The sequence below is a fragment of the Ambystoma mexicanum genome, chromosome 14 (assembly GCF_040938575.1).
Source record: "Ambystoma mexicanum isolate Mex_15411 chromosome 14, UKY_AmexF1_1, whole genome shotgun sequence".
Taxonomy (NCBI): Eukaryota; Metazoa; Chordata; class Amphibia; order Caudata; family Ambystomatidae; genus Ambystoma; species Ambystoma mexicanum.
In genome coordinates this window covers 329,308,698-329,336,461 of record NC_090940.1, presented here as the reverse complement: position 1 = coordinate 329,336,461, position 27,764 = coordinate 329,308,698, and the positions used below count along the sequence as shown (strand labels likewise).

The following is a 27,764-nucleotide window of genomic DNA, read 5'->3' as shown; positions in this document are numbered from 1 at the left end:
GTGAGTCGGACCGGAGGGAAGAATGGTGAGGGAAATTCACTGAGACTGCAGAAGAGTTCAGAGGCTGCATCAGGAGAGTCAAGGTGAATATTGAAGTATGTGAGGAAGAGAAGCTATGAATGTGTTGGGAACGTATTTAGGTTTCACAAACCAGCAGAAATACAAAAGGGAACCGATTTTGTAATTATATTTCTTTTTGTGGGTTTAAAGGCAAGGTAAGGGAACCAAATGCAACAATTCAGATAAGCCCCAGTAGACCAAACACACAGCCAAAAGGGATTAGGAATACAGAAGTAAAAGGGGCTTTTTGTGCTTTTTACGCTGGTAAGTGAAGCACTTTCGCGTAGACCCGTAGAGTGGTCGGCGGGTCTACGTGAATACACATGCTCGTCTAGACAGGTTTCAAATTAGCTAATTGGCGTGTCCTTTTTCTTTCCTTTCCTGCCTGGGATGTCTGGCCGCCCGTTGATTTTTACATCCAACTTTTTCACTCAGCGCCCCTCGGTGAAACGTCTCAATTAATGACTAACTTGCAACTGCATTATACAGGTATGAGATCTTGAATCCTTAAAGCCTGCAACTGAATCAGTATCTAATTGGGCACATTAAGTCTTTCTCACACGTTGACACACCGTTAATGCACCCCATTTTAAATTGCAGTGGAGCCCACGTTATTAATAAAGAGGATCGTATACCAATTATTGGGTAAGTGTGATCAGGTTACCATTCACACTCTAAACTCAAGCAACCCACCCCCTCCAAAAGATGTTTGGTCCCGTTTCCCTAACAGATGTTTTTTAAATTGCATTCTTTCTCTCTAGTGATTGTGAAAGGTAGTCCAGACTTCAGGTAATCTACAACGTTATTGACTTATTTTTACTAACTGCATGGCCAACAGTGTCCCAAAATGATAATTGACTCCTTCTCTATTTTTTTCTCTTTTCATTCCCTCAACTTCTGGCAATGCCCGAATTGGATAAACTCACACCATATCGGCCATATATCCTTTTTTGCCTACTTTTGATTCACTTGTCAAAATGCATTCACTTGCACAATTTTGTTGACAAACTATGGTTTCAATGTTTCTGTATTGGTTGGTTTTGACCACCTAACTACCTTATTTGGTGTTTGGGTCTGCCATACATGCCATGTTTATGATTTTTTGTACTTTATTATTTTATTGCACAATGAATATGCACCCTCAGTAGAAGAGCCAATTGTTCGAAACACGTGTCGGGCTGCATCACCTTATGATTAAACTACTAAGCAACTGATCTTTAACATTGTTTGTGTGCGCAGTGTGTTTTGCATGTAAACCCCTCTTACATATCATTGTAAAGTCCTGCTCCCACAGTCTAACAAGACCCACTAAGAGAAAGTGAACAGGGCATGGTCCTTTTATAGGGCTCCCAAACACCCAGAGCACAGCAAATCTTTTCAGGCGATTCAGTGACTCTGATTGGCCTCTGAATTTGAGATGCAATAAAGACTTCCAGAGGTTTACCCTGCCTTCCTTTTGAGCACTCCCCCTGTTCCCTGAGTTCAAGGAAGCAAGAGATTGTGATCATTTATACTCGATGCACTAAAGAGACAACTGCCTTCCAGCATTGATATTCACTACATCAAGGTATTAATAGCTGAGGAGCAATATTTTTGAGGACATTCCTAAAGTGGAAATTAATAGATTGTCTCTGGATAACACTCAGAAGTGTATTTCATTGGAGTAGTCACCAAACACCAGTGTCTCAACACAGAGAGGAACATCTGACATGTGGGATACATCGAGAGTCATGGAGAGTGGATCACTGGATGTTGTTAGTCAGGAGATGTTCCCAATCTGGAATGTGACAAAGTGTCTTAAGTAGAATTTTATTTTTCCCGATAGCCGAAGGACAGAAGCAACAGATTTATGAGCTATGACTTCTTTAAGATAAACCTAACAAGGAAAAGAGTTCCAAGTTCTAAATAAGCTGCAAGTCATCAAGTCATTTTTTTCCAAAGGACAGCAACCAAGTGATCCCAAATGAGCAAGTAGGGTTTTCCAATGGGCACCATTCTTTCCACCAATAACTTATACACTCAGGAACTCAACGCCTGTGCTGCCAGTGGACCCGATAGGCTGATGAGTTGTTGCATGAGAAACTAAGGCCCCGTTTGAATGAATGAAATCTACACCTTAGCCATCTATTAGTTATAATGGAACACATGTTTGTGCATCAGCCTTATTAATTCAACAGGTCTTTTAAGTCAGAGTAGTGACATATAAGGGTGACGAGTATGGGTGACATGAAGGTTGGAGTAGACTTGGTGTGGGAGGACGTTGATGTTCTGTATTAGACTTTAGGTTAAAATTGATCTAATACAGGAGGTTATGAAAGGACCTGTGCACACAGCCTTTGTATGTGGACAGTATACAAATTAAAGTAAGTCGTTTTTGGACAAGTCAATAGATTTTGGCACCCTCAAAGTAGTTACATCTGTTGTTAAAAATGATACTTGGTGCAATTACTAATTGTTGGCAACTGCACAATATTTGTTATGGTTGCCTTTTGAATATTTGGTGCGATAAGGGGTGAGGAACCACATTGAGTTTTGTGAAAGCACAAAACTGCACTGCAGATATGGGAAGTGGAGATCCCTTGCTTTATTGAAATGGGAACGTGGGTTTGCATAGCATTATATATGAAAATGTTTATCTTGTGCTGAATATAAATGATGTACACTAGAACAGTAGTAGGAACAGTTGGTTGACGTTTCATTGTTCTCCTTGGCTCGTTTGTTTTTTCATATATATATGGTCTTAAAAAGGCGCAATGTGTGGGATGTTTTTATCCACGCATCCAAGCCCTACCTCAAAACTGTGCAGTACTGACATGGAAAACCTCATGATGGCCAGAGCTTCCCAGAAAATGCCCAGGGAAAGGCATGGAGAATAGGCTGCCACCCATTTTTGCCGATGTTATGGGCACAGAAGGGCACTGCCTAAAACCACCATTGGACTACCCACACAGTAGTCTGAAACCATTGGGAATGGCAATGCCGATTGCCAAAAGCAACCTAGAATTGTGGGGAATTCATTTTCTTAAATCCCAAAAATGGGTGCATTACCAGTACTCACCACTATCAGAAAGCCGGCGTTTTAAAACAACACCAGACTTTTTTCTTTTTCGTGTAAAACTGAATAAATGAACCCAAAACAGGCCAAAGAAAGACTTACTGAGAGGTGGATCCAATGTAAAGTTATATTCTGAAGTGACTTGAATGTTCATAACAAGACTGGCTGAGCTCTGCAGGTCTGCAGCAGCCTAACTGAAACTGGATTTAAAACTACCAAAAATCTAAATGTTTAAAAGAAATGAGTGACCTACTTTTGAGTGTCACATAGGTTGCAATTGTTTAAATGTCATAGTTTTAAACTTAGAATCAGCATTCTAGCTGCATATGTAAAAATGGTTAATTTTATTTGAATGCAGAAAACTGGGTAACTAAAAGTGACATTAGCTGGGGCCTGGCTTAAGGAACTGAATTCTGCCCACCAGCTACCCCCGACAGGAGATGAGACTTGCACAACAGCTGTGTTCCCAGGCCTAGCTGCCCTTTTGCAACTCCCACCAAAAGGGATATGACACTTCTCTGATTGAATTACCTGGGCTCTGCAGGAAATTGAACAAAGCCCTGTCCTGACTCAGGCAAATGTTTTATTATGGGGGCCGTAAAAATGGCTTCCTCTTGAACAATGGGCCTTCCAGGGCCCAGGCAGATGGTTTATTGCAGGGGTAATAAAAATGGCTTCCTCTTGGCAGAAACTGGGAGGGGGAGAAACTGGAGACCGAGGCTGAGCTTGAAGAAAGTGGAAAAACTGGTTTCTGTACCATGTGACCTGAAAAGACACACCCCTGTAGCCAGAATATGGGTTTAGAAAAAGATGAATAACTCATAGTACGGACTTGTCATAATTATTTAAATGATACCATAATTCTTGTGATTTTTCTGCCCACATTTTAAGAGGTTTTTAGAACCGGTGGCATGATCTGGGGGCAAGCTAGCAGTTAAGAGGGTATTACTTAAAATGTATGCATGTTAAAAGTCTGATACTTCATCAATTAATGCCTGCATGCCTTGCACACATTTGGGTAAATTTGAGTAAGAATCTGATATTGGTAACCTGACCAAAAAGTGAAATATGTTGCCATTTCTGAATGCAAGCTCCCAGGAAGAGCAGATTTGGACAGGGTATACCTCCTGTGATATGTGATGGCTGCATGTAATTTTAAACACATATGTACCTGTGCAAATATGTCTTTTGGGTCAAAATATAGATTGTGTGTAATTTGACAGGGGTGGGTTCTCTGTACCATAAACAGACCTCATCATGATGACACTTCATTTCATTCCCCCAATCAAGGGGAAGAGGATGAAGTGGCCAATGACAAGTGGAGAGGGGTAGGGCCTAGGAAGCTAGCCTTTCCACCCATTTTCAAAACACATAAAAGCAGACAGTCAGGACAGATAGGGACATTCAATTCCATTTGCTGCAACGCGCTCTGCCGGACCATACCACATCCAGAGATCCAGACTTCAAATCCATCAATCTTCAGAGAAAGCTGTGCAGAAAGATCCAGAAGCAGTGCTGTACCCAGAGAGAGAGCAGAGCTGACCCAGACCACTGTTAGCAGAACCAGAGAGCTGACCCAGATCACTGTGAAGTGCAGAGACCAGACCAGAGTCCAGTCTAAAACCTGACCAGATCCGTGGCGAGGCCCATCTATTTCCAAAATATATTGTGAGTACCCAGGAGAACTGTGCAGAACCAATCTTCTAGTTAAAATAATATAATTCAATCTATTTTAATCTAAGTAGAACTGCCTCCTAACTGTCACCTGTCATTTGTAAAGCTGTCACCTGTCATTTCTAGTTGCTAGCTGTCATTTGTCATATTGAAGTTTAAAATTTCAAATCCAAAAAACAACCTTCACAAAATCGTTCATAACTCCGTAACCGTTTGTCTTAGAGACTTGCAGTAACTTTCCTCTGAAAGCTTAGAATCTTAGCTTTCCTACAAACCTAGGACCGCATTCCTACCCCCGATACTTTTGCCGCAATCGCGAAAAACGCACTCGCGAATTTGCCGCGATTTGCAAAATTTCTCCACGTGTGATAACAGCAGTTTTCTTGCTTTCATTTGCCAAAAATTCGTTTAACCTGCTAGTTACTCCTGGATCCTTGCTAAAGTGAGCCTGAACTCATCCCAAGTATATACCACTCACCCTGAACCTCTAGGGGGAATTAAAAGCATTTTAGCATATTTTTCACTTCATTGCCAGCACATATAAAAGCATTTTGGGCCTGTGTTTCAAACTTCTGTAGTCTAAGCTTGCTGGGGTGAACTGAATTACATTTGATTGCATTTCTGAGAACTGTGTGCTTTCCTTCCATTTCCTTTGGATTGCCAGAGAAAAGTGATTACATTGTTTTGTTGAAATCATATTGAGTATTTTCTGTACTGCCTTTCATTCAACATTGCATCCATCTGAACTTATATAAAGCATTCTCTACCACCTTATTCTTCTTTTCCTATTCACAACTGTGCTAGTGCCAGACTATCCATTATTGATTACTGCTCAGATTAAGTGTCATATTCAATTATTAAATTATTATAAAGTGTGATATATATATCTATTGTTTAAATTATCAAATAAACCTTTTAAACTTGCAAAACAGAACTACTTCTTGGCTCAGTGGGGTCAGGGGGATTCCAAGAGAGGGTTGTTATATAGGGGTAGTCATCCAGAACGCATGAACTGGACATAAAGATATATCAATAAGGGTTTCCATTCAGTATCCCAGACTGGGCATTGATTTAGCTGTAGTGTTGAATTGAATCCTCTTACAAATGGGAGAGCGAAACATGTTGACCTATGCATCATGTTGAATAAATAAGGCTGATGTAGCTCTGGTTACGTTGCTGCATTATCACTAAGTGAAGGATAAAGAGTAAATTTCAATTATTCAGAACTGGACCTTCGATTCTTATGGTCAAAGTCAGTGCGACATTAAGAGCTTCCACAACCGGCCACCATATAATGAGTTATCGTAGTCTCGTTGAGAATTGATCGTACTGGATCATGATGCCTTTCCTCCAAAGGCAGAAAACGAACATACATTTCACCTATTTAATTTGGAAAATCGTAAGATTGACAAGCTCTTTTTGTAGGGGTTTGAGGACATAACATAATTGTGACAAACCAAGTTTGTGAATTGGAAAAGAAGCATGGCAAATGGAGTTTAAATCAGTTACCAAGATCCTGGTGTTCTTACATATAGCTAGAGCTATAGATGTAGAGCTGCGTTTTCATCCACATAGTAATACTCACATTTTTGGAAATGCCAGAAAAGTGTCCAGAGGTGGATTGATCAAGAGAGGGCACAGGGATGAGCCTTTAACTTCAGGTGAGGGAAGACATCATGGACGTGAAGTGGGCCATAAGAACCAGCTGAGATCTAACAGACAGAGCGTGTTAACGCACTAACAATGACAAGAGGACCATAGAGGCCAATCTCTGCAGAAGGACACCATGGTCCACTATAATGGATATTCACCAGGTGATAGTGGCTGCTGGTTAATTGCACCAAACGGCATTCACGGTTTTCTCGCCATCATTTGCAAGCATGCCTGATCAAGCCTACTCCTGAAAGGCAAGATCTTAAATAGCCACTTCCTTGCATTCAGCAGCCCAGATTGGAGGTGAGTTTTGAAGGACCAGTGAAGTCTTGGGCATCCAGTCCCAAGTTAAGGCAACCAGCAAGAGCAATGCACCTGATAGCTTCCGGGTCTTTCCTCCAGCCCCCAACATACAGGGGGTTGGGGGGAAGAGAGGTGGCGCAGCAGGTAGTGCAAAACCCAGGAGAGCAGGTACAGTCTAGCATTATAATTCTGGAACACCAGACATCGGCTTTGAAGCCACAAAACAACAATGTGGGCTATTTCGCTGCCAAAGCAATGGCACACATTCCCCAAGAACTTGTTATCCTGCAATTGATATTTGAGACATATGATACTCTACATAGTCACTGTACTTCTAAATTATGCCCGTTTCAGTGGCATGTTGCATGCATTCCCACGTACCATGCCATGCAGTTGTTTAGAGCAAGGGAGCATTGATTGTGAGCTGTGTTTACGTGTCCACGCTTAGCTTTTGATGTGAAATGTTGATCTCGCTCACAGGATCTGCATAAATGATAAAGAGCGCAGCAAGTACCCAGCGGTCTTACCTTTATTCTGTCGATGTTGGCCTCCATTTTCAGCTGCTCCACCAGTTTCCTGGCCTGCGCTATGCTTGCAGTGTTGTTGCTAGCCATCTGAGGGCTAATGAGGCTTCCTAAATGACCTATAAAACAAAAACAGAATTCCAGAAATTAAAGCGATGCCCGTCACGCATCTCTGTGCGGTTACATCATGTTTTCCCAGCATTCTTGGCATCCGCTAGGTTTTGGAATGGAGTTTAATTTGGCTCAAAGGCAGACATATTTAGAGATGGGAGGTAGGGTTGGCATGAATTGAGGAGGCGTGCCTTTAAATCTATAGAACAAGAGATGGGCAAAAAAGGAGGTAAACGTGATGCATTGTTGGTTATAATTGGGGTACAATTTTGCCTTTTAAGGACAATTTATTGTGAATTAGGCACTTAAATTATTACTTAAAAATATATAATGTGATCACTGTCCCCATTACCTATATACCACACAATGAAATGCACAGAAAACATAATTACAAGGCAATAGGTTTGCTTGCATTATATTATATAGGCTCAAGCATATATTTTAAGGAACAATGATTAATTTTCTAAAACTGAACAGTGCTATTAGTTATTGAAAATAATGTAATGATATCGGTCCTAATAAAGCGCTTCATGGAAGCTTCCTCGTTCTTAGAGGTGAAAATATTACCCAACTCCATGGCCCTCAATCTATTGAACTCAGAAGTACGAAGGGCTGTATGCCTTTGTATGATTGGAAAATGACTGCAGGTTGCGCACACACCTCTGAAGCAAGCACTTAGCTCACTGAGTTACCTTGGTTACATGCCTGTTAATATCATTCATGCCACGCCATGGTAACCTACATTGTAATACAGAGGAGCCCCCACTCCAGTCGCCTTGATTTCCATTATGGAGAAACGTGGGGTATAAATGGGCCGGTTCAACTCGTGGTCAGATCTCCCCAAGATGGATTAACAATTAATAAAGGGTTTGCCATTAAGGTCTAAATCTGAAAATGATGCATGGGTGTTCTTCCAATGCTTATAGGAGTGTACATGTTTCACTGCAGCCACGTTCACACACAGACAATGGTAAATCACTATTACCAATGCACAAGATTAATGATTCAAGCATTTAGGAATTCCAGGACCCAAAAATGCATGTGCAATATTTCGAAAAACGAGTGTAAATTTCAACACGCATATTTTAGGATTGGTGTTTTATGGTAAATCATATTTCCCATATGTGGCTTTGAGTCCGATACCCCAGTCTACATTCCAGCATGGGTATTTAACCTGTGTGGCAGGGTGAAGCTACTCAATGGCTCAGGTCCTTCCATGATGAAGTAGAAATGTCGCAGACCGTGGAAGAATTCAGGTGAGAAGCCAGGACTGATAACTTAATCACAGAAGGACCTCAGTCCTCCCTCACTCCTTTCAACGTTTAAAACAGCCTGGTAGTACAGTTATGACAAAATATATACAGTTCAGATGTTTAATAATACACAGAAGTTACTCCACTTGGCATTACCTTCAATGGCATTAAGGGTCAACTCCTAGAACTAACTATAGGACATCCTTTCCCGGATAAAGCTGCATTGGCTAAAAAACGTGTAGACATTCTGAGGTCTTCTAAGCTAAGAATTAAAGATGTATTATGGCTTCTTGCACTTACAAGTCTTTCAAAATGTACTCATGCCACCTCCACAAGTGAAATGTTATGAAGTGATTTTGGATCCAGTGTGACCATGCACCAGCAAGTACAATTGGTGGTTAAAGGTTTTCACTACTGCATGTGGAAAATTAAGAAAATCTGTCAATTTTTCCTGTGGACAAATATCCCATCGAGGTTGGCCCATTAACCTGGGGCTACTGTAATGTTCGATATGCACCAAGTGTCAAATGCAGGAATAGAGCATCTGGGTTGATCATGTGATCACATCTCAGAGGCTCAATGGAAAATGTGCTGACTTCCTGTAGGACATTGGATACATTTTATGATCCTGCAAGTCTAATTCCATAAGAAGTACCACTGGTGTTAAATTAACACTCTGTCATTGGTACCACAGTAGGGAACAATTATTAGTGGCAATTGCTGCATGTGGGAAATGTATGAGTGGTGCCATGAATTCTGACAATAATTTAGCACAGACAGCAAACCAAGTAAATTGCAGGAAAACCATAGCCATCAAAACAAATGTACATTTCCGTGGCAAGGATAGTGCCCCTGCAACAACAAAAAAAAGACAAAAGAATGTGCCTAGACAAAAGAATGTGCCTAGACGGGGGGTGGTGGTGTGTGTGTGTGTGTGTGTGTCCCCTCTATTGCCCAGAACACAGTGATCAAATGGTAATGTCATGCACCCCTTTCTCACTCGGATAGAAATCACCTGGATTTTGTGGGGGGGGGGAGAGACGTTAACAGAAAGCATTGGATCGGCTCTCACAAGATGTTTTGATTCGCTGTTTGGTAGAACAAATTAATTATTTTTTGCATACACTCCAAAGTTCTATTTAGTTCTTCATTTAGGAGAGTCAACAAATGTTGTGTTAGGTTAGGTGCCTCATCACAACTCAATCGCAATGATGATTTAGAGTGCCAAAAACACTTCAGGGCAGAACAATACACTAAACTACTACACAGCAGTAAGACTAAAAACTGAGACAATTGCACATGATGGCTGAAATGGAAGAAATTGCACTTGTAGCGCTTCTGAAACTGGGGCAATGTAGGTTTGCATCTTGTGACAGTCAATTCCGCAATGGATCTCAAAATGACCCCCCTCTAGTGTTGGATGAACGCCCCCTTCTGAAAACACAAGGAACAAGTTACTTACCTGTAACTGTTGTTCTCCAGCATGGGTCTGGCATGGATTCACATGCTCATGAATATTCCCCGTCGTCAGGCTGGGAATCCTCGGTAAAGAAAAAACCAGTATCAGTTTCGTTTCTGATCTGTCTTTCGTAGTAATAACCAATCACTGGTCTCTGCGTCATACTGACCACAGCCAATGACTGCCCTCTACCTAAGCACCGCCTCTGGCAGCCATCTTCAGATTTGGAAGCACGTGAAGTGGCAGTATGACCAAGTGAAGAGCCGCAGAGGGGTAGGCGGGAGGGTTCGCATGTGAATCCATGCCAGACCCATGCTGGAGAACAACAGTTACAGGTAAGTAACTTGTTCCTTCTCCAGCATGGGGTCTGGCATGGATTCACATGCTCATGAATAAAGAATACATAGCAGTACACACATGCACAACCACGGGAGGTGGCAACGGCTCAACATTAAGCAGTACATCAAACTCAACATTAAGCATCTTACCTCCTCACCAGGCTCACCTCAGGCGAACAGGTTGCGCAGCACTGCTTGGCCGACCTTGGACTCCTCCCTGGAATCCCGATCGACGCAGTAGAATTTCGTGAAGGTGTGCGTCGACCTCCACGTAGCAGCCCTGCATATGTCCAGCAGGGGCACACCAGAAATGAACGCCGTGGTAGCTGCGATCGCTCTGGTGGAATGGGCTCTCGGACGGCCAGGCAGCGGTCGGTTTGCCAACCGATGACAGTACATGATACAGCCGGAGAGCCATCTGGAAATGGAAGCCTTCGAGAGAGCCTTCCCCTGATTGACAGGTCCAAAATTCACAAAGAGTTGTGACGTCTTCCGAAAACACTTCGTGCGGTCCACGTAGAACTTCAGCGCTCTAGCCACATCCAGCGAGTGCAAAGTCCTCTCAGCCGGCGACGAAGGCGACGGGAAGAACACAGGTAACACCATGGGTTCGTGGAGATGGAAGTCCGACGGTACCTTGGGCATGAAGGAGGGGTGCGTCCTGAGCACTACCCTCGTGTCGTGAAAAGTCAAGTACGGGGCCTTGCATGAAAGGGCCTGGATCTCTCCCACCCGTCGTGCGGAGGTGATGGCCACAAGAAACGCTGTTTTCCACGACAGAAACTTCAACGGGGCCGAGTGCAGAGGCTCGAACGGAGGTCCCATGAGCTTGGTCAGCACCACGTTGAGCTCCCACGCCGGGGCCGGAGCCTTCACCGGCGGGAACGATCTGAACAGTCCCTTCATGAACTCTTTCACCAGACGATGAGACCACAAGGACGTCCGGCCCGTGGTTCTGGTGTATCGGGAGATCGCAGCAAGATGAATCTTGATGGACGCGTGTGCCAGTCCAGCTTTGGCCAGCGTCAGCAGGTACGGCAGTACCTGGGGAGCCGTAATCCGTAGAGGGTTAATCTTCTGTGCGTGGCACCAGACAGAGAACCTCTTCCATTTGTGTCCGTAGCATTTAAGAGTCGAGGACGCCCTGGCCTTTGCAAGAACCTCTCTGCAGTCGGCCGGTATGTCGTATCCTCCAAACTCTAGCGCTGCAGGAGCCAGGCCTGCAAGTTCAGCGATTTCGGGTCGTGGTGGAGGATGGCGCCTCCTTCCCTGGAGAGTAGATCCGCGTCCACCGGCAGCTTGATTGGCGGGGACGCTGACAAGTCCAGAAGGTCCGGGAACCATATCTGCCTCGGCCACGCAGGTGCGACGAGGATCATCCTGCACCGTGACCTCTTGAGCCGGTTGACGAGCCGGATTAGCAGTGGCAAAGGAGGGAACGCGTAGAGGAACAGGCCCTCCCAGGGGAACGAGAAGGCATCGCCCATGCTCCTCGCCTGGGGAAACCTGCTGGCGAACCTCCGGCACTTGGAGTTCGTCGCCGTCGCGAACAGGTCGATCTGGGGTGTGCCCCACCGTCGGAAGAGGCGGTCCACTAGATCCTGCCGTAGTTCCCACTCGTGGCACGAGCGCAGCTCCCTGCTGAGTGAGTCGGCGATGGTGTTTTTTATCCCTGCCAGATGAAACGGCACCAGAAACATCCTTTGGGCGACGGCCCAATGCCACAGGTCCTGCGCCTCCTTGGACAGCGCTGGGGACCTGGTTCCGCCCTGTTTCCTGATGTAAAACATGGTGGTGGTGTTGTCGGTGAAGATCCTCACCACCTTGCCCTTGAGGGACGGAAGGAAGGACCTGAGGGCCCAGAACACTGCACGTAGCTCCAGGACGTTGATATGGAGGGACTTCTCCGTCGGGAGCCAAAGGCCTCTCGCGTGCAGATTTTCGGTGTGCGCTCCCCACCCTTCCAGGGAGGCATCGGTGGTCACTGTCTCCTGGTGGTCTGGGGTCTGGAAGTCCATGCCCGCCGTCAGATGCGTGCGGTTGCCCCACCACCGGACCGCTCGGCGGAAACTCTCGTCGAGTGTGATCCTCTCCTCGAAGCTGCCCGTCGTTTGGATCCAGCGCGCGTCCAGGAACTCCTGCAACGGGCGCATCCGGAGCCTGCACATGGGAATGAGGTAGATGCAGGAAGACATCATTCCGAGGAGGGACTTGATGGACCTCACCTTGGCCGCGTCGGAAACCAACATCCGCTGTACCTTGCCCAGGATGGACCTGGTCCTTTCCTCCGACGGGGAGGCCAGAAGAGACACTGTGTCGAGCTTCGCTCCCAGAAACAGTGCGTTTTGCACGGGTACCAGGTGAGACTTGGCGTAGTTCACGGAGAATCCCAGGTCCGTGAGAAGTCGGACGGTCCTTGCCGTGTGATCCAGGGCGAGCTCCCTCGTCTTGGCTCGGATGAGCCAGTCGTCCAGGTAGGGGTAGACGTGGATCCCCTCGCGGCGCAGCTGCGCCGCCACCGGTGCAAGGCACTTGGTGAATACCCTGGGGGCCGACCGTAGTCCGAAGGGGAGGGCTTTGAACTGGTAGTGACGCCCTTGGACCACAAACCTGAGGAATTTTCGGTGCCCCTTTAGGATGGGAATATGGAAGTAGGCATCCTCCAAATCCAACGACGACAGGAAGTCTCCTTCCTCCAGCTGACCCAGGACGTGCTGGAGGGTGACCATCCGGAACTTTTGCGCCTTGATGAACTTGTTCAGACGTCGCAGGTCCAGGATGGGGCGCCATCCCCCAGTCTTCTTCTTCACGAGGAAGTATCTCGAGTAAACTCCGGAGCCCCGAAGTCTCTTTGGGACGAGTTCGATGGCGCCCTTCCTCAGCATCGCCTTTACCTCCAGGAGAAGTTGAGGGACGCGAAGTTCTTTCCTGGCCATGGGGGGACGCGCGGACACCTTCTTTGAAACTCGAGCGCGTGGCCCCGGGCCAAGGCGTCCAGCACCCAACGGTCGGTGGAGATGGACTCCCACACGCTGACGAAGCTCGCCAGCCGGCCTCCCACCGGGGTGCTTCGGTGGGGGCCCGACCCCACGGTCGGTTCAATCCTGCTTCGACGAGGCTTTGCCGCCTTGACCTCCTTGGCGACGACGGCGGGGTCCGCCAGACTTGCCTCGTCCTCTGTAGGCCTCCTGAGCCGACGAGCGGGCCGCTTGACGGTAGGTGGAGAAACCGCCGCCTGAACTTTTGGAGGCGCCCTTGCCTCCGCTGCTCCGAAAGGGCGTCCGTCGTTGTTGCAGAACTCCAAGGGCCCGGGCCGTCTCGGTGTCCGCTTTAATGGCCTGAAGGGAATCGTCCACTGTTTTCCCAAACAGGTTGTTCCCATCGAAGGGCATGTCCAGGACTCTGGTCTGAACGTCTTGACGGAAGTCCGTAGCCTTGAGCCATCCACGCCGCCTAAGGCAAACGCCGTTGCCCAACTGGCGGAACCCAGTGTCGGCGATGTCCGTCACAACGGTAATGGCGTGGTCCGAAGCCACCTCACCTTCCTGCAGGATCTCCAGGGCCTCTGCCCTCTTGTCGTCCGGCAAGAAGTCCAGTAGGGGAGCCAGTTTGTACCAGAGCTCCCTGTCGTAGCGGGCCACGATAGCCAAGGCGTTGGCCGCTTTAATCGTCGTCGCCGCAGACGAGATGACTCTGCGTCTCATAGCGTCCAATTTCTTTCCCTCGCCGTCCGGTGGGGAAGTCGATGTGGAGGCCGCACCCCCCCCCCCGCTTTTTTCCTGGCCGCCGCGGAGACGACGGAGTCCGGGGTAGGCTGCGCCCGGAGGAACAGGGGGGCCGTGTCCGGGACCCGGTACTTCTTCTCGTACCGGTCTCTTATAGCTGGCGTCGTGGAAGGGTTCTTGAGGAGGGTGAGGCCCTCATCCCAAATGTCGTCCAATAGAGGCACTGAGAGGACCGTCTTCCTCTTGGCCTCGCGCCGCTGATAAAGGAAACCTTCCTTCTTCTTCTCCTCAGGGCAGAGTTGGAAAAGCTCGGATGCCCTGGTGATCATGGAGTGGAACGATCCAATCTCGTCGGGCGGAGAAGCCCTGGTGGGAGGCGACGACGGTACATCCTCGTCGTATACCTCGTCGTCCGTACCCGTCGCTGCCGTGTCAGTCCCCGTATCATCCCCTCGGGTGGACGGGGAGGAGGGCTGGAAGGGGCGCGACGGCTGAAAAGGAGGCGGAGGGTGGATCCTTCTTTTCTTGGTAGGGGGAACACCAGAAGGTCCCGGTTCTGGGTCCCCCGACGGGAGAGGTTCCGTCGGCAACGGTAGTCTCGTCCTTATCTCTGAGCATAAGGACTGTATAGCCAACAAAATGGCCGCCGAGTTGTCTCGCGGCGCTGGCAGAGGGGAATCCGACGGGCGATCAGGGGCCCCGTCGGTACCCTCGATGATTTCGTCGTCACCTGCGTCGGGATCCATCCCGACGGGCCGGTCTTCTTCCACGCCGAGGCCGTGGCTTAAGACTTCGACCAGCTCCTCCTCCGAGGTTGAGGCCGAATCTACGACGACGCCCTGCCCCCCCTTTTTCTTCCCCACGGGGGATTTCACGGGGGCCCTATCGATGGGCACAAAAGAGGACTCCCTCCGAGGTGGCAGGAAGACTGAGCCCCGAGGTCGCCGCCACTGGTGTAGCCCCCACAGGCTGAGCCAGGGCCGCCGCGACAGTTTCGATAGAGGGCTTGGCCGGATGGATTAAGGCCTTCACCACCTTAGGTGCGCTCACCGCCTTATCCTTGAGGGGGGGGACACTGCCTCGCTCCCCCTCCGATGGAGCCTTCGAGCTCGACCGGGGCCTGTCCAGGAGCTTCGCCGGGTGCTCGGCCTTCCTCTTACCCGACCCAGAGCGTTGGCTCGTGGTTGATGGTGCCGGGGAGGGTGCGCCCTGCCTGGCGCCCGTAGAGCCCGACCGTTCGGCGCTCCCGGTGCCAGCGGACTCGCGGTGCTTTGCCTTGTGTTGGACCCCCGTCGCCGGGGCGTCCTCAAAGGTCTTAGAAGACCGCTCGGATTTCTTCCTCTTCTTCTCGCCTGACGGGCTCTTCCCTTCCAGCCAGTTGGCGAGACGTTGATGGCGGTCCTTCATGGTCCGCTCCGACATGTTGCCGCAAAACGCACAGTCCTTCTCCACGTGTGTCTTGTCCTCATGTAAGCAGTAGAGACAAAAGGAGTGTTCATCCTCCTTAAAGACGTTCTGCAGCTGGCATCCAGGGCAGACCCTGAACAGCTTTCCGGGCGTCGAGCATCCCTTCTCCTGGGCCATGTCCGGGCCTGAGAAACTTCTGGAGTCCTCCAAAAGCGTAGCTCGACGAAATCTTCACCCTTGAGGGGCGCAGACGAATCCGACACGGGTCCCCGTTGATCGGATGGAGAGTCGGTGGAGCTTGAGGCTCTTTTGACCGAAAAAACGAAGTTTTTGAGAAAAAACGTGAAAAAATAGCACTAACGCTCGAGAGCAATAGCACGAGGATCCCAACACATGAACGTGCGGTAAAAATCTGAAGATGGCTGCCAGAGGCGGTGCTTAGGTAGAGGGCAGTCATTGGCTGTGGTCAGTATGACGCAGAGACCAGTGATTGGTTATTACTACGAAAGACAGATCAGAAACGAAACTGATACTGGTTTTTTCTTTACCGAGGATTCCCAGCCTGACGACGGGGAATATTCATGAGCATGTGAATCCATGCCAGACCCCATGCTGGAGAATCATTATTTCTTGTCGAATTTAACTTAAGGCAGTTTGCCTCCATCAGTTTGGCGGAGGAAGAGCTTGTCAGGTTTTTGAGCACTGTGTAACCCTTTCCTTGAATTAAGCCTCATTGTAACTTTGGTGGTAATTCGGCATTACATCCACTGAATTACCACACCCAATTACTATTACTGCCACTTGGTCTACTGCAATTACCAGAGTAGTAGGAGGGTGGACATTCCCAAATTTTGGATTCAATAGGGCTCCATGGAGATTTTCTGCAGATTTAATGTCAGCAGAATTACTGGACTGTAAATCCATTGATTTGTGGCTGTAAAGTGGTGGATTCACCAAGTTTTTTGCTGGAGGTAAATCCTCCAACGCACCTCAAAAGTTATAATTCAGCAGTGCAGTAAAAATGGCGGTAATTCCATTACCAACAAAAGAAGTGGTGGTAATGGAATTGCCACCATTTTTCACCCCACACTGCTGAACCTGTAATGAGGCCCATACTATTATTATCATTGTTAAGTATTTATTGAGCGCAGACCAAGATTTGGCAAGCAACAGAGCACATTACAATCAAAGGGAGAAGAACAAGGTTAGGGAGCAGAGAGACAAGGGAGTGGGGATCTAACAGAGTGGGAAGGGCAATTTTCAGCAATGGATCTACAAGTAACCAGGGGAGGAAACAGTGGGGATCGGATCCTCCAGTCTTAGGTATGGTGGGGAGTGGACAGCGTTGGGGCCTAGGTGTTAGGGTAGGGCCATTTCTTGAAAACGGAGAGGAGGGTCTTGAGCCCCTACATGAACTGTAGACGTGAGGGGGTGAGTTGGATGTTGATGGGGAGGAGGTTTCCAGAGTCTTGGGGGTGTAGACAGAGAAGGCTTGTCTTCTGGTATTTTCCTTCCTGCACCAGCAGCGTTCAAGTCTGCACATGTCCTTACTTCTGGTTGATCGTAGGCCTCCCGAGATGCAGAATTTCTTGGGGACTTCAAGGTGACAGCCTTGTAGATGATTCAGCAGGATTTAAAGATGATACAGGCTTGCAGCAGAAGCCAATGCAGTTTGATGAGGGTCAGGGTGATGTCGTCTAATTTGCAGAGTGCTTTGATAAGTGGTGCTGCAGCATGCAGGACATATCTTAGAGGAGCAAGTGTAGTCACTGGAAGGACTTTCAAGAAAGACATTCCCAAAGGGCATTGCCACCTTCCAGGTGGGTGAGGACCAAGGCTTGGACTGCAAATCTGAAGTTGTTTTCTTGGATGAAGCACTCGGTTTTCCACAGGAGAGAAAGTTGGTACCAAGCAGTTTGTGTCTTCCTTGCAATGTGCTGTTTGAAGGTGAGGTGTCTGTCGATGTCAAACCCCAGGTGGCCAGCCGGGGCTTGAAGCCGTCGAGGTGTATAGCAGAGAGACAGGTCTGGGTGTTCGGTGCTGTTGGTTAGCAGTAGGAATTCAGTCTTGGAGGGGTTGAGCTTGAGGAAAGCAGTGGATCAATGAGATGTCTTCAATGTAGGATAGGTAGAGCTGTGGGTCATCCACATATTGGTGGATGTTGTGTGGAGTGAGGAGGGTTGCGAGTACTTCCATGTAAATATAGAGGATAACGCGGGAGTGGATGGATCCTTGTGGGACTCCACAGGAAATGGGTAGAGTTGGTGATCCGGAGGAATCCATTTGTACAAACTATTCAATTAGGAAGGTACGATTTAAAGCAGCCGAGGACCATTTCTCTGATCCCCATGCAGCAATGTAGATTGTCTGCGAGTGTCTGGTGGTCTACTCTGTCAAATAATGCTGAGAGGTCAAGGACAACCAGGAGGCAAGTATGGCTGTCAAAGAATTTAAGGTCATAATAGATCAAATTGATGTTAGCCGTTTCTGTGCTGCATCTGGGTCTGAAGCCTGATTGGTAGAACTGAAGGACGTTGTCTTCGATGTGTTGGGGGAGTTGCGTGGTTACTGCTTTCTCAAGGACTTTACCAAGGAAGGTAAGATAGGTGATGGGAAAGTATTTCTTGGGGGGGGGGGATCGAAGGGAGGTTGCCTTGAGTTAGGGATCTGTTGATTGTCAGGTAAGGGAGGAGTGCTTCAGTTGCAAGTGTCTTGATTACAGAGGCAGGGAAGATGTCATCTGCATGTGTGATCTGGAGGGATGCTAGAATGGCACAGAGGTCTTCCATAGGGAGGGTCTTGAAAGTTGTACAGATAGTTGTGATTTTGCATAGATCTGAAAGTCAACAGCATACTGATGTCAATTTAGGACATGTCTCTGGGTGATGTCACACAGTGGCCTGGCATATATATTGAACAATATTGGCGAGAGGACCAAGCCATGAAAGACACTATAATGGACAAGACCAACCAGAGAAATATCAGCACCAATGCTTATTTGATGGGTCCTATCCTAAGGAAACATAGGGAGCCACTGTCCATAGCCAATAGTAGATAATCTCCTACGTCAACCATGTTGTATTCTGTGCTGTTACCGTCTCCAAAGACAGACTATAAGACTTCATAGAACCAAGCCATTTCCAATCACGTGTTCAAGTGGAGGAAAGCGTGTTGCATACGCAATAGTAAAATGTATGTTACAATGGCAGAGCTGCCCTATATTTTTGAGGCAGGTTCATGTGATTTTCTTGGGAATCAGCCAGCATGGACGTGTCTGGCATACTGTTGATGCACGATTTCAATCCATTATTTAAAAAAAGAAATCTTGGAAGTTACCAGAAGTGAAGAGCAGAGATGGGCTCACTCAGCCAAAATCATAGAAAACATGCTGCATCACATTAAAAAAAAAATCACTAGTATCTGCTATTAAAATATGAGACTTGTGAGAAAGCTTTTTTTACCAGAAAGGATGGCAAAGGTCTTGAACTGTCTCCGGCAGGGGTGGGCTGATGAAAGCAACAGTACATAGAGAGGCGCAGGGTAGTAAGAATGGTGTGAGAGGGCCAATGCGGAGGCTGTTGCTGTACATTGCACGAGGCTTCTTGTAGGCAGGAACCATCAAATGGCATGACTGTTGCCGACACTTGGTACTGTGGATTTACAGCGGGATTACAAGTGGTGGTAGGCGGTGTAAATCCCCATTTATTGGAGTTCATATGACTCCATGGGAATTTGGGCGGAATTACCGCCAGCATTACTTCAGCCGATTTTGTATGGTGGATTTACCTCCAGCATGATGCTGGCTGTAAATCCTCCATTTCAAGGCCCAATTTGGGATTCGGTTGAGAAGAAAAAGTGGCGGTAATTCCGTTACTACCACTTTTTTGCCACTCACCAAACTCGGAATTAGGCCCATAGTGCCCATCACGCCTTTGACCGTATGCAATCAAAAATGCTGAATTTGAATAACACTCCACAGCATTTCACTGGATTTCCATATTTCCAACAATCCTCGGGAGGATAGCTTAGGGGTAACGTGCTCGCCTTGGAAGCAAGAAGACACGGAGCAACACAGGTTCGATCCCCGGGTCTGCGCTTAGAAACCTCTGGGTATGAAGCGCATTATAAATAACCTATCATATCACGTCAATAAGTGAATGGGTTAAACGTGCAGTAATCACCACTTCAGTCAGGGCTGATAATTACAGTGGGCCTCGGTTGCACAAAGAAGCTTTACAGCCTTTGTTCATTTCTCTGCTCGGTGGTTCGCCGCCCTGCTGCAAGCAAGTGCTTTACATGGAAAGGCTCCTCTTGGATTGAAACCAACCCGTCAAGTGATGGAGATGAGAAGGATGCATTTTGAGGAGTCCGTTTTATAAGAAGAATTAATTAGTGCAATTGGTTGTACTATTGGGGTGCACAAATACAGGGGCCTCCATCATTACGCCATAAATCCAGTAACTTACTTGTGTGAAGATTCAGCTCAGGCTCTATCGGCAGATACATATTATTGCATAGCCGGTTGTCTCCATAGCAACCGTCGCCTAGCACAGAAAGACCCCACTGGTGCCACTGGCAAATTAAGGTGGCTATTTTTAGAATTCTGTTTTTCTGTAGGGTTTACATGAGCAATTGCGGAGGCCACAAAGCTAAGAGACACTTCACTAGCCAACCTAACGAGGCTTCGTGCGCTGGAGAACGCAGTGTTCCATGCCAGCGGGGTTCCATGCTTAGTCTTCAGTCCCACTCCAAATGGGAATGGGATTACACTGCAAATTGGGCCATGGCTTAGGTTGCAGGACAGCACAGCAATCTGCCCAGCTCTGTTTCCCAAACATTCCGAGCACGCGAATGGTGCGTTATTGTAATTTGTACGTGTGCGCGGGTACGTACACAGGTATGGGATTTATGTAGCGAGCAGTGTTAAAATGAGGGAGAGCACCGGGGTGGCAGGGAGGGGGTGCAGTGGCCACAAGAGAAGTCCTATCACAGCGTCACCGACGGCAGGCGAGGAATTCCTCGAAGAGGAGGGTCTTCTGGCCCTTCCTGAAGGGTGGGAGAGGCGAGATGCAGCCAATCATATGTCCATTGTAATACAAGGAATATGGCTGCTTCCCGAGGAGCAGAAGGCTTCTCCCGAAAATATATATCTTGGTTTCCTGCGTTAAAGCAAGAGTCATTTATACAATATTTCAACTGAACCTACTACTCCCTATCTTGGCAATCATGAGGCCGAGGGTAGCGATAAAGGAACAGAATAGAGCGTGTAGATTGTGTACGAATTCCACATACTAGGAGACTATTAAGCATGTAAATCCTGTTCTATGAAGCACCGACCAATCTGAAGTATTACCACTTTACTTTTCTCCAGGACATTATTTCCACTGAAGGCCGACCATACTCTTTGGGCAGATCTAATGTGGGGTAAAAGTCTAGAAAAATGGCTCCATTTATATTGGATGATCCTAGACATGTTTAAAATGCTGAATGTAATATTGTAATGAGATCTGTTTTAATATCTGGACACTTTCTTTTAAGAATGTTTTCTTTATTTTTTATTTATTGGTACGATTACACTGCTAATGACCATGTAACTAAGTAACTAAGCTTTGTACTGTAACAAGTGCCACAATGTCCTCGGGCTGTTGTGCGCTATATACATACGAATAAAACAAACAAAACCCAGCCTTTTGCTACTAAGTGTCTCTTTAAAACACATAATTGTTAACATTTTGCTCTGATCCCATCGGTGGCGAGTGAAACATGTTACCTATTCACAGAAAAATAGAGCAACCATGCTTCCCGTCTTCGGTAAATGATAGACAAATGCAGGCAAAATCTTGACTTAACTGATGAACTTAACTATAAAACACAGCAACAAGATTGTCTTATATAGGTTGTCACTAATGAAAGGAGCGCCTCTTCGATATTGGTCTTTTCACTGACCTTGACCTTGTGTTGGGGCTGCTGGCTGGTGACTGTTTTGCAGTCAACCCACCCTGAAGGATATTACAGTAGAGAATTTGCAGCAATATCATGCAGGCTGAGTGGAGCAGTGTGCAGACATGGCCAGCATCAGTGCCTAGCATTGTCACTGTCCAAATCATTGTTATTCAGGAAAATGGATAAACAGCCCTGTCAACCTGGGTCATCAGGTTCATGAATAACAAGGAGTCTGCCCATGCAGAGACCCTGGGCATTGTACAGCAGGGCTCAAAATTAAAGTTCAGTGAGCAGGAGCTAAAACCAGCCCCAGGGTGTCTGACATCACCTAGTAAGCAGGAGCTATGGGCAGGTAACCAGGAGCGGGTACACAGCGCACCACAAATCTAACTTCCACATGAGATGCACAGTAACTTTTCGGCTATTATGTAGGATCCATTAGGTTTAAATGGGTCCACCTAGATGGGTCCTAATTCTTCTTTATTAATATTTTCAAACACACAGTTAATGTCACATATGCATGTTTGTAAGGTACCACTTGGACTGGGAGATAAAAGTAGTTCCCGGTAGCTGTTGGTTTCAAGGTAACCAGGCTCCCCTGGGGTAGAGGTAGGAGCTAAATAGCTCCCAGCAATTTCAAACCTTGCACTGTTGTTATATTACCATGACTGACTGTCAGTTGAAATAATAAAGTTGCCAGAACACCACTAATGGTTATTAAGCTGGAATCAGCAATAAGTGCAGTGGCTAAGTGCCAGGCCTGAGACTTGACACCCCCTAGTCCCCCCAAATGAAGCACTGCTAGTATCCTCTTCCACACCAGGTAGTGCAATCCTGTCTTGCAAGGTTTTTCCTCCAATGTATATCATGGTGAGTGGTTGGTGTGCTGTGTCTTGGAAGAATAAGAAATGTATTCTTTTTTATTGTGATATTTTTAGCACTATTCAATGTTTCAGAGCATTTTTTGTTTAAATTGTGTTACTGTATTAGTATGGATTTATGTGGAACCAAACCTTTTTTTGCATATGTAGAGAAAAGTATGAATACTTAAGATGTGCATGTAATAGCCTACATTTTTGAATAACAGAAGAATACAAATGAAAAAGATTAATTCAAGAAAAAAGTAATGAAAGCGGCAATGACACCATAATACACCAAATAATGTTATTAATACATTTTTTTCTTTTTAAATTGCACTTTCAATGTGCATAATTTCATCGCTGCATTCATCACTGTGCATTTTGTCTATTTCCCATAAACTATTTGGTGCCATGGTAGCCATACTTTTTTCTTTTTTAATAACATTTTATTGGCATTTGGTAGACGGAGAGAAACGTAACTACATGTCGCCAAATAAACAAAGAAGTGGATTACATTCAAGCGGGTGCTGGTCAGCTGTCACACAGAATAACACTTCTGCAATGCCTATCCCCCTCCCTGCACCCTTGCTAGCCCTCCCCCAAGTCCACTACCATGCTCTTAGTCTTTATTGCCGACAGACAGATGTCCATCACCAACATGCAGGCTTCCAATCGCATCATGTCATGGAGGGTCTAACCCATGAGCCAGAAATGATAACTAATGTTCTAATTATCCTATATGTTCAACAGTCTTAGCAAATTTCCCACGGGGGCGGTCCCTTAGCCTCTCCATTCCACGCCAACTGTCCGTTCAAACGTCTGTCAACATCCACAACTACAGCTAAGGGATCATGGGGGAAGTGCACCCGAGTGGGGAAAATGTTGCTTGCGTCAATGCATCCCACGCATTCAGATCCACACTCCCTTCCCTGGACCCAGTTTGTGCTGCCCTGCGCCAGGCTGCAGATTCTGCCAGAGCCCATTTCTTTATGTCTACCTGCCATGCCTCGATTCTGGGTCCCTCAGGTGCCTTCCAGGCCATTGCTATTCTTCATTTAGCTAGTATACAAATAAGATCCTTCATGCGGGTGATGTGTCTTGCATCCCTTCGCTTCTAGGGTATATGCCTTGCAAGCATGCTTTAGGGGATCAAGTCTGCATCATTATCCCTGCGCAACCAGCACTGGCCACCACCTCCTGCCAGAATCTGCCAATAACTGGACAGAACCAAACATACGGAAGACGTCGAAGACTCATCGCACCTCGGACAATTTTAAACACTTGCACCCTTAAATTGGAAATCCTGTAAGGAGTCAGATGGGCTCTATGCAAGACATACAACTGAATAAGCTTAAACCTGGAGTGTCTCGACACTTGCTTGGTGTACGCCAGTGCACGCAGCCACTCTGCTTCAGTTAACTCTGTTCCAATATCTGGATCAAACGCACTTAGTGTCCCAATGTCTCACGTATAGAACAGTGTTTCGTATAATCTGGAGACTGTGTGTCCGCCCTCAGCTACATCATGCAGCGTGTCTAGCACCTCGTCTCCCTCCATGCCTTCCTTAAACTCTGACCATGTCTCTTGTATGTTCCTGACCAGGGTCTGGTGTATCAAAAACTGACCCATGTGTATGCCTGTGCTTTCCATCAATGTTCCAAAATCCACCAGTTTCCCTTCGACCTGTAAGTCCCCTATGGTGGCTATATCGTCAGTCTCCCTATGCTGTCTTATCTGCAGCTTGGAGTCTCGGCCCTTCCCTACGAGAACTACCACCAGGATGTTTGGAGAGTATGGGTTCACAACCCCTACCAGCTTCCATAACATATGTCATAATATCACACCCAATTGCATGAGCCAGGGCATCATCGTTACATTGAAGTCTCTTGTCCACAGGCCCTCTTTCAAAAAATATCGTCCAGTTAACTGCTGCATGAGCCCCGAGTCCAGTGTGGTCTTATCCGCCACCCAGCCAGTCACTAACTGTAGTTGTCCTGCCAGGTAATACAGCTCAAACTGGGTAGCCGTATACCGCCTTGAGAGTAATCTGCCTGCAAAGTAGTTAGTGCAATCCTACACCTGCCGTTACCCCATAAAAAGCTATGTGCTTTTGAATTCAGATCTGCAAAAAACTTTTTGGGGAATATTATATGGGATGCTAGTGAAGTGATACAGCAGGTGGGGTGAAGTGATATAGCAGGGGGGTGACAACCATTTTAAGCAGGGCGCCCCTGCCCATCAATGAAACTGGTTATTACACTGACCCATAGATGCCCTCCAAGGCCCTTTGCGTGTTGTGTTTATGGGTTGCAGACATTTCGTGTCTGATATTGATCCCCAAGTACCGGAAAGTCTCCACTTGCCACTGCAGCCCAAGATCAGGTAAATTAGCCATATTCAACCCAACAAGATCTGCAAGCGGGACCAGGCGAGACTTTTCCCTGCTCACACGGATACCAGAGAGATCTCCGAACTGGTCTATGACATCTAGTCTATGTGGTAAGTTTTCAGCTGGCGAGTGCACATAGACCAGCATATTGTCTGCATACATTGAGATCAAGTGTCTAATCCCTCCCACCATTATCCCAGCTTCTTCATAATCTTGGCGCAGGAAGGCTGTCAGCGGCTCCAGCGCAAATATAAAAATCATCAGAGATAGCGGGCAACTCTGTTTGGCACCTCTGTGCAGCTACCATTCCTCAGATGTCTGTTTCCCAGTCCTCACTCTAGCTTGCGGTCACGTGTACAGCAGCTCCACCCATCTATGGAACTGTTCTATCCCAAATTGCTTCAGCTCTGCATGCAGCCAGTCCCATTTAACTGAGCCAAACGCTTTGATTGCGTCCAGGGAGGCCACCACACAGTCCATCCCTAGTTTCCTGGCACCGTCCATTACATGATGTAGCCGCCCTAAGTTCCATGCAGTGCTTCTGTTCGGCACAGACCCTGTCTGGGCAGCGTGTATCAAGCGGCTAATCACCTCCTTCAATCTGTTTGCTAGTAGGGCAGTGAGTATTTTATAATCCTGGTTAATCATGGACAGCGGCCTATAAGAGCCGCAATTCTGAGGAGGATTGCCCGGTTTAAAGTATTGGTACAATCACAGATTTTCACATACTCCTTGGTAGGTGGCCTGTATCCCATTCCTCCTCACAATTCCAGTAATTTCAGTGCGAGTGTCGCGGCATAAGTCTTATAAAATTTGCCCGGCAGGCCATGTGGCCCTAGGGCCTTGCCTGTTGGCAGTGACTGCATGATCGCTTCAATCTCCTCTACCGTGAGCCGGGCGTCCTGTCTGTCCGCCTAATATAGCCAGGGCAACCCCATCTCGACCAAGGCTTCTGTGATTTCTCTGTCACTATCCACCCGTCTCGCAGAGTACAAAGTCTAGTAGTACCTGGAGAACCTTTCATTTATCACAGCCTGTGTGGTTACAAGATCTCCCCCCCTCACCTCGTACGGCACACAACATTGCCCTGGGTTCTTTCCTACTGCACAGCCACGCCAGCAGTCTGCCCGGCTTATCTCCTTCCGCATGCATTCTTTGGATATATTTCACAATCAAATTTGCAGAGTCTTTCCCATTCCTGGATACATTTTTGTTGCATGGCTAGTAGGCGTACCTCCACGTCACCCTCCATTACCCAGCTTCGCTCAAGCAGTTCAATCTCTGTCTCAACTCCCTCCAGAGCCTCTAGTATCTCTTTCCTAAGCAGTCCCATCTTCCCAATAGCTCCTCCTTTCATAACCATCTTAAAAGCATCCCACAAAACGCCACTCTCCTTGACACTACCCATGTTTATTTCAAAATATTCTCCTCAAGATAATCCCTGAATACCCCATCCTGTAAAGCTTCTACATGGAGGCACCAGATATGGGTAGGGGCCTGGGAAAAGATTGCTGCCAGGTGGCAATCAATGGAGAATGGTCAGAAAGAACCATGGTTTTGTACTCCACCTCCACGAACTCCCCTGCGGTGTCCTGCCCGATGAACAAATAGTATAGGCGAGTGTAAACCTCCAAGGGTGCCCCATAACGTGAATATCCCCTTGCGTCTCTGTGAATTCCCCTCCATATGTCGACCAAACCTGAAGTTCCCCAATATATTGTTCAAAGCTCTCGCAGGGGGGGGGAGGGGCATCTGTATTTGTCATCCGAGCTATCCACCATGGGAATAAGTGTGTAGTTTAAATCCGCAATCCCCCCCACCGCCCACACCCATATTGCTCCCTGGAGCTCAGCTAGCTTGGTGTAGAGGGACTTGAAGAATATTGTGACGTCACTTTTAGGCACGTATGTGTTTATAATGCATACATGTCCGTTTTCAATAATCCATGCATCAATACCATCATACCTTCATCATCCTGATTAAAATCCAATTTTCGGAAGGGGACCATCGCGCAATCCATATTAGCACACCTATCGCATAACCTGAAAACTGGAGCCATACATCTTCCTTCCCCATTTCCTGCTTAATACTTCCCGTCGGTCTGCAGTTCGATGCGTTGCTTGCAATAGTGCAACATGTATCTTTTTTTCTTTTCTGCTAGGTCTGTACCCTGCGCCTTTTGAAAACAGTATTGAGTCCTCTGACATTCCATGTGGCTATGTGTAGGTTAATAGCCATCAAATTCCATCCTGGCCAGCCTCTGCAATTTCCACTGACCGGCAGTCAAATCTGCCATGATCTCCCTGCTTCCCCCACCACCTGTGTTTTTTTCCTCCAGCTGATCTAAGCTGCCCACATCGCTCTCCTGCCGCAGGCCCACCACTTATTAAATGGCCAAACCTCTCCATGTCTGTTGCAGCCTGTGTGTTCTACCCACAAATGCTATGCAAGCCACTTTCCAACAGACTTGAATGACTGTTTCAAGGGTAATGAAACAAAACGCCCCAGACCCAAGATTTGCCCACCCTTTCCCTCCAAATAACTACCCGATTTATTAACCACAAACCCAACCTCCCATAATCTAGCATCCTGTGAGAAGGAAATGTTAAACAGACTCTTTGCCATTGTGCTTGGGTTCCCTTTGTCATTCCAAACACCTAGAAACTTAACAGCAAGCGCAACTGCGCTCTCAAAACCATTTAGAGGTGAACAAGGCTGAGGAAAACCTAAACAAAACCTCTTCTTTGGCCCTCAACCCAAAGACCAGCGGCTAAACGGTCACCCAAGCCCCCCGGCATCACCCGCTCCCTCCTCCCACACCAGGGGCAGCATACAACAGGGTGATGCCACAAAACAGGCATCCAAAATAAAGTCAATGAGGGTGTTCCAGCTGCCAACACAGGCTACTTCCTGTGTCAACAGTGATTCAGCATGCTGCGTACAGTCGGAACGAGCCTAGTATAACACACGTTTGCCCTAAGCAGTTATCTTGGGGGTAATGTACCTCCAC

General features: G+C 47.2%; 1 protein-coding gene across 1 annotated transcript in view; it reads right to left on the bottom strand.

The window, feature by feature from the left end:
- GNG2 (G protein subunit gamma 2) overlaps window positions 1-27,764 on the bottom strand; it is a 373,365-nt gene that overhangs the window by 66,796 nt on the left and 278,805 nt on the right. The window contains exon 4 of the mRNA XM_069637468.1: window positions 7,273-7,388. Coding sequence (XP_069493569.1) covers window positions 7,273-7,359 — 87 coding nt within the window. The 5' untranslated portion in view covers window positions 7,360-7,388. The remainder of the gene's footprint in view (window positions 1-7,272; window positions 7,389-27,764) is intronic.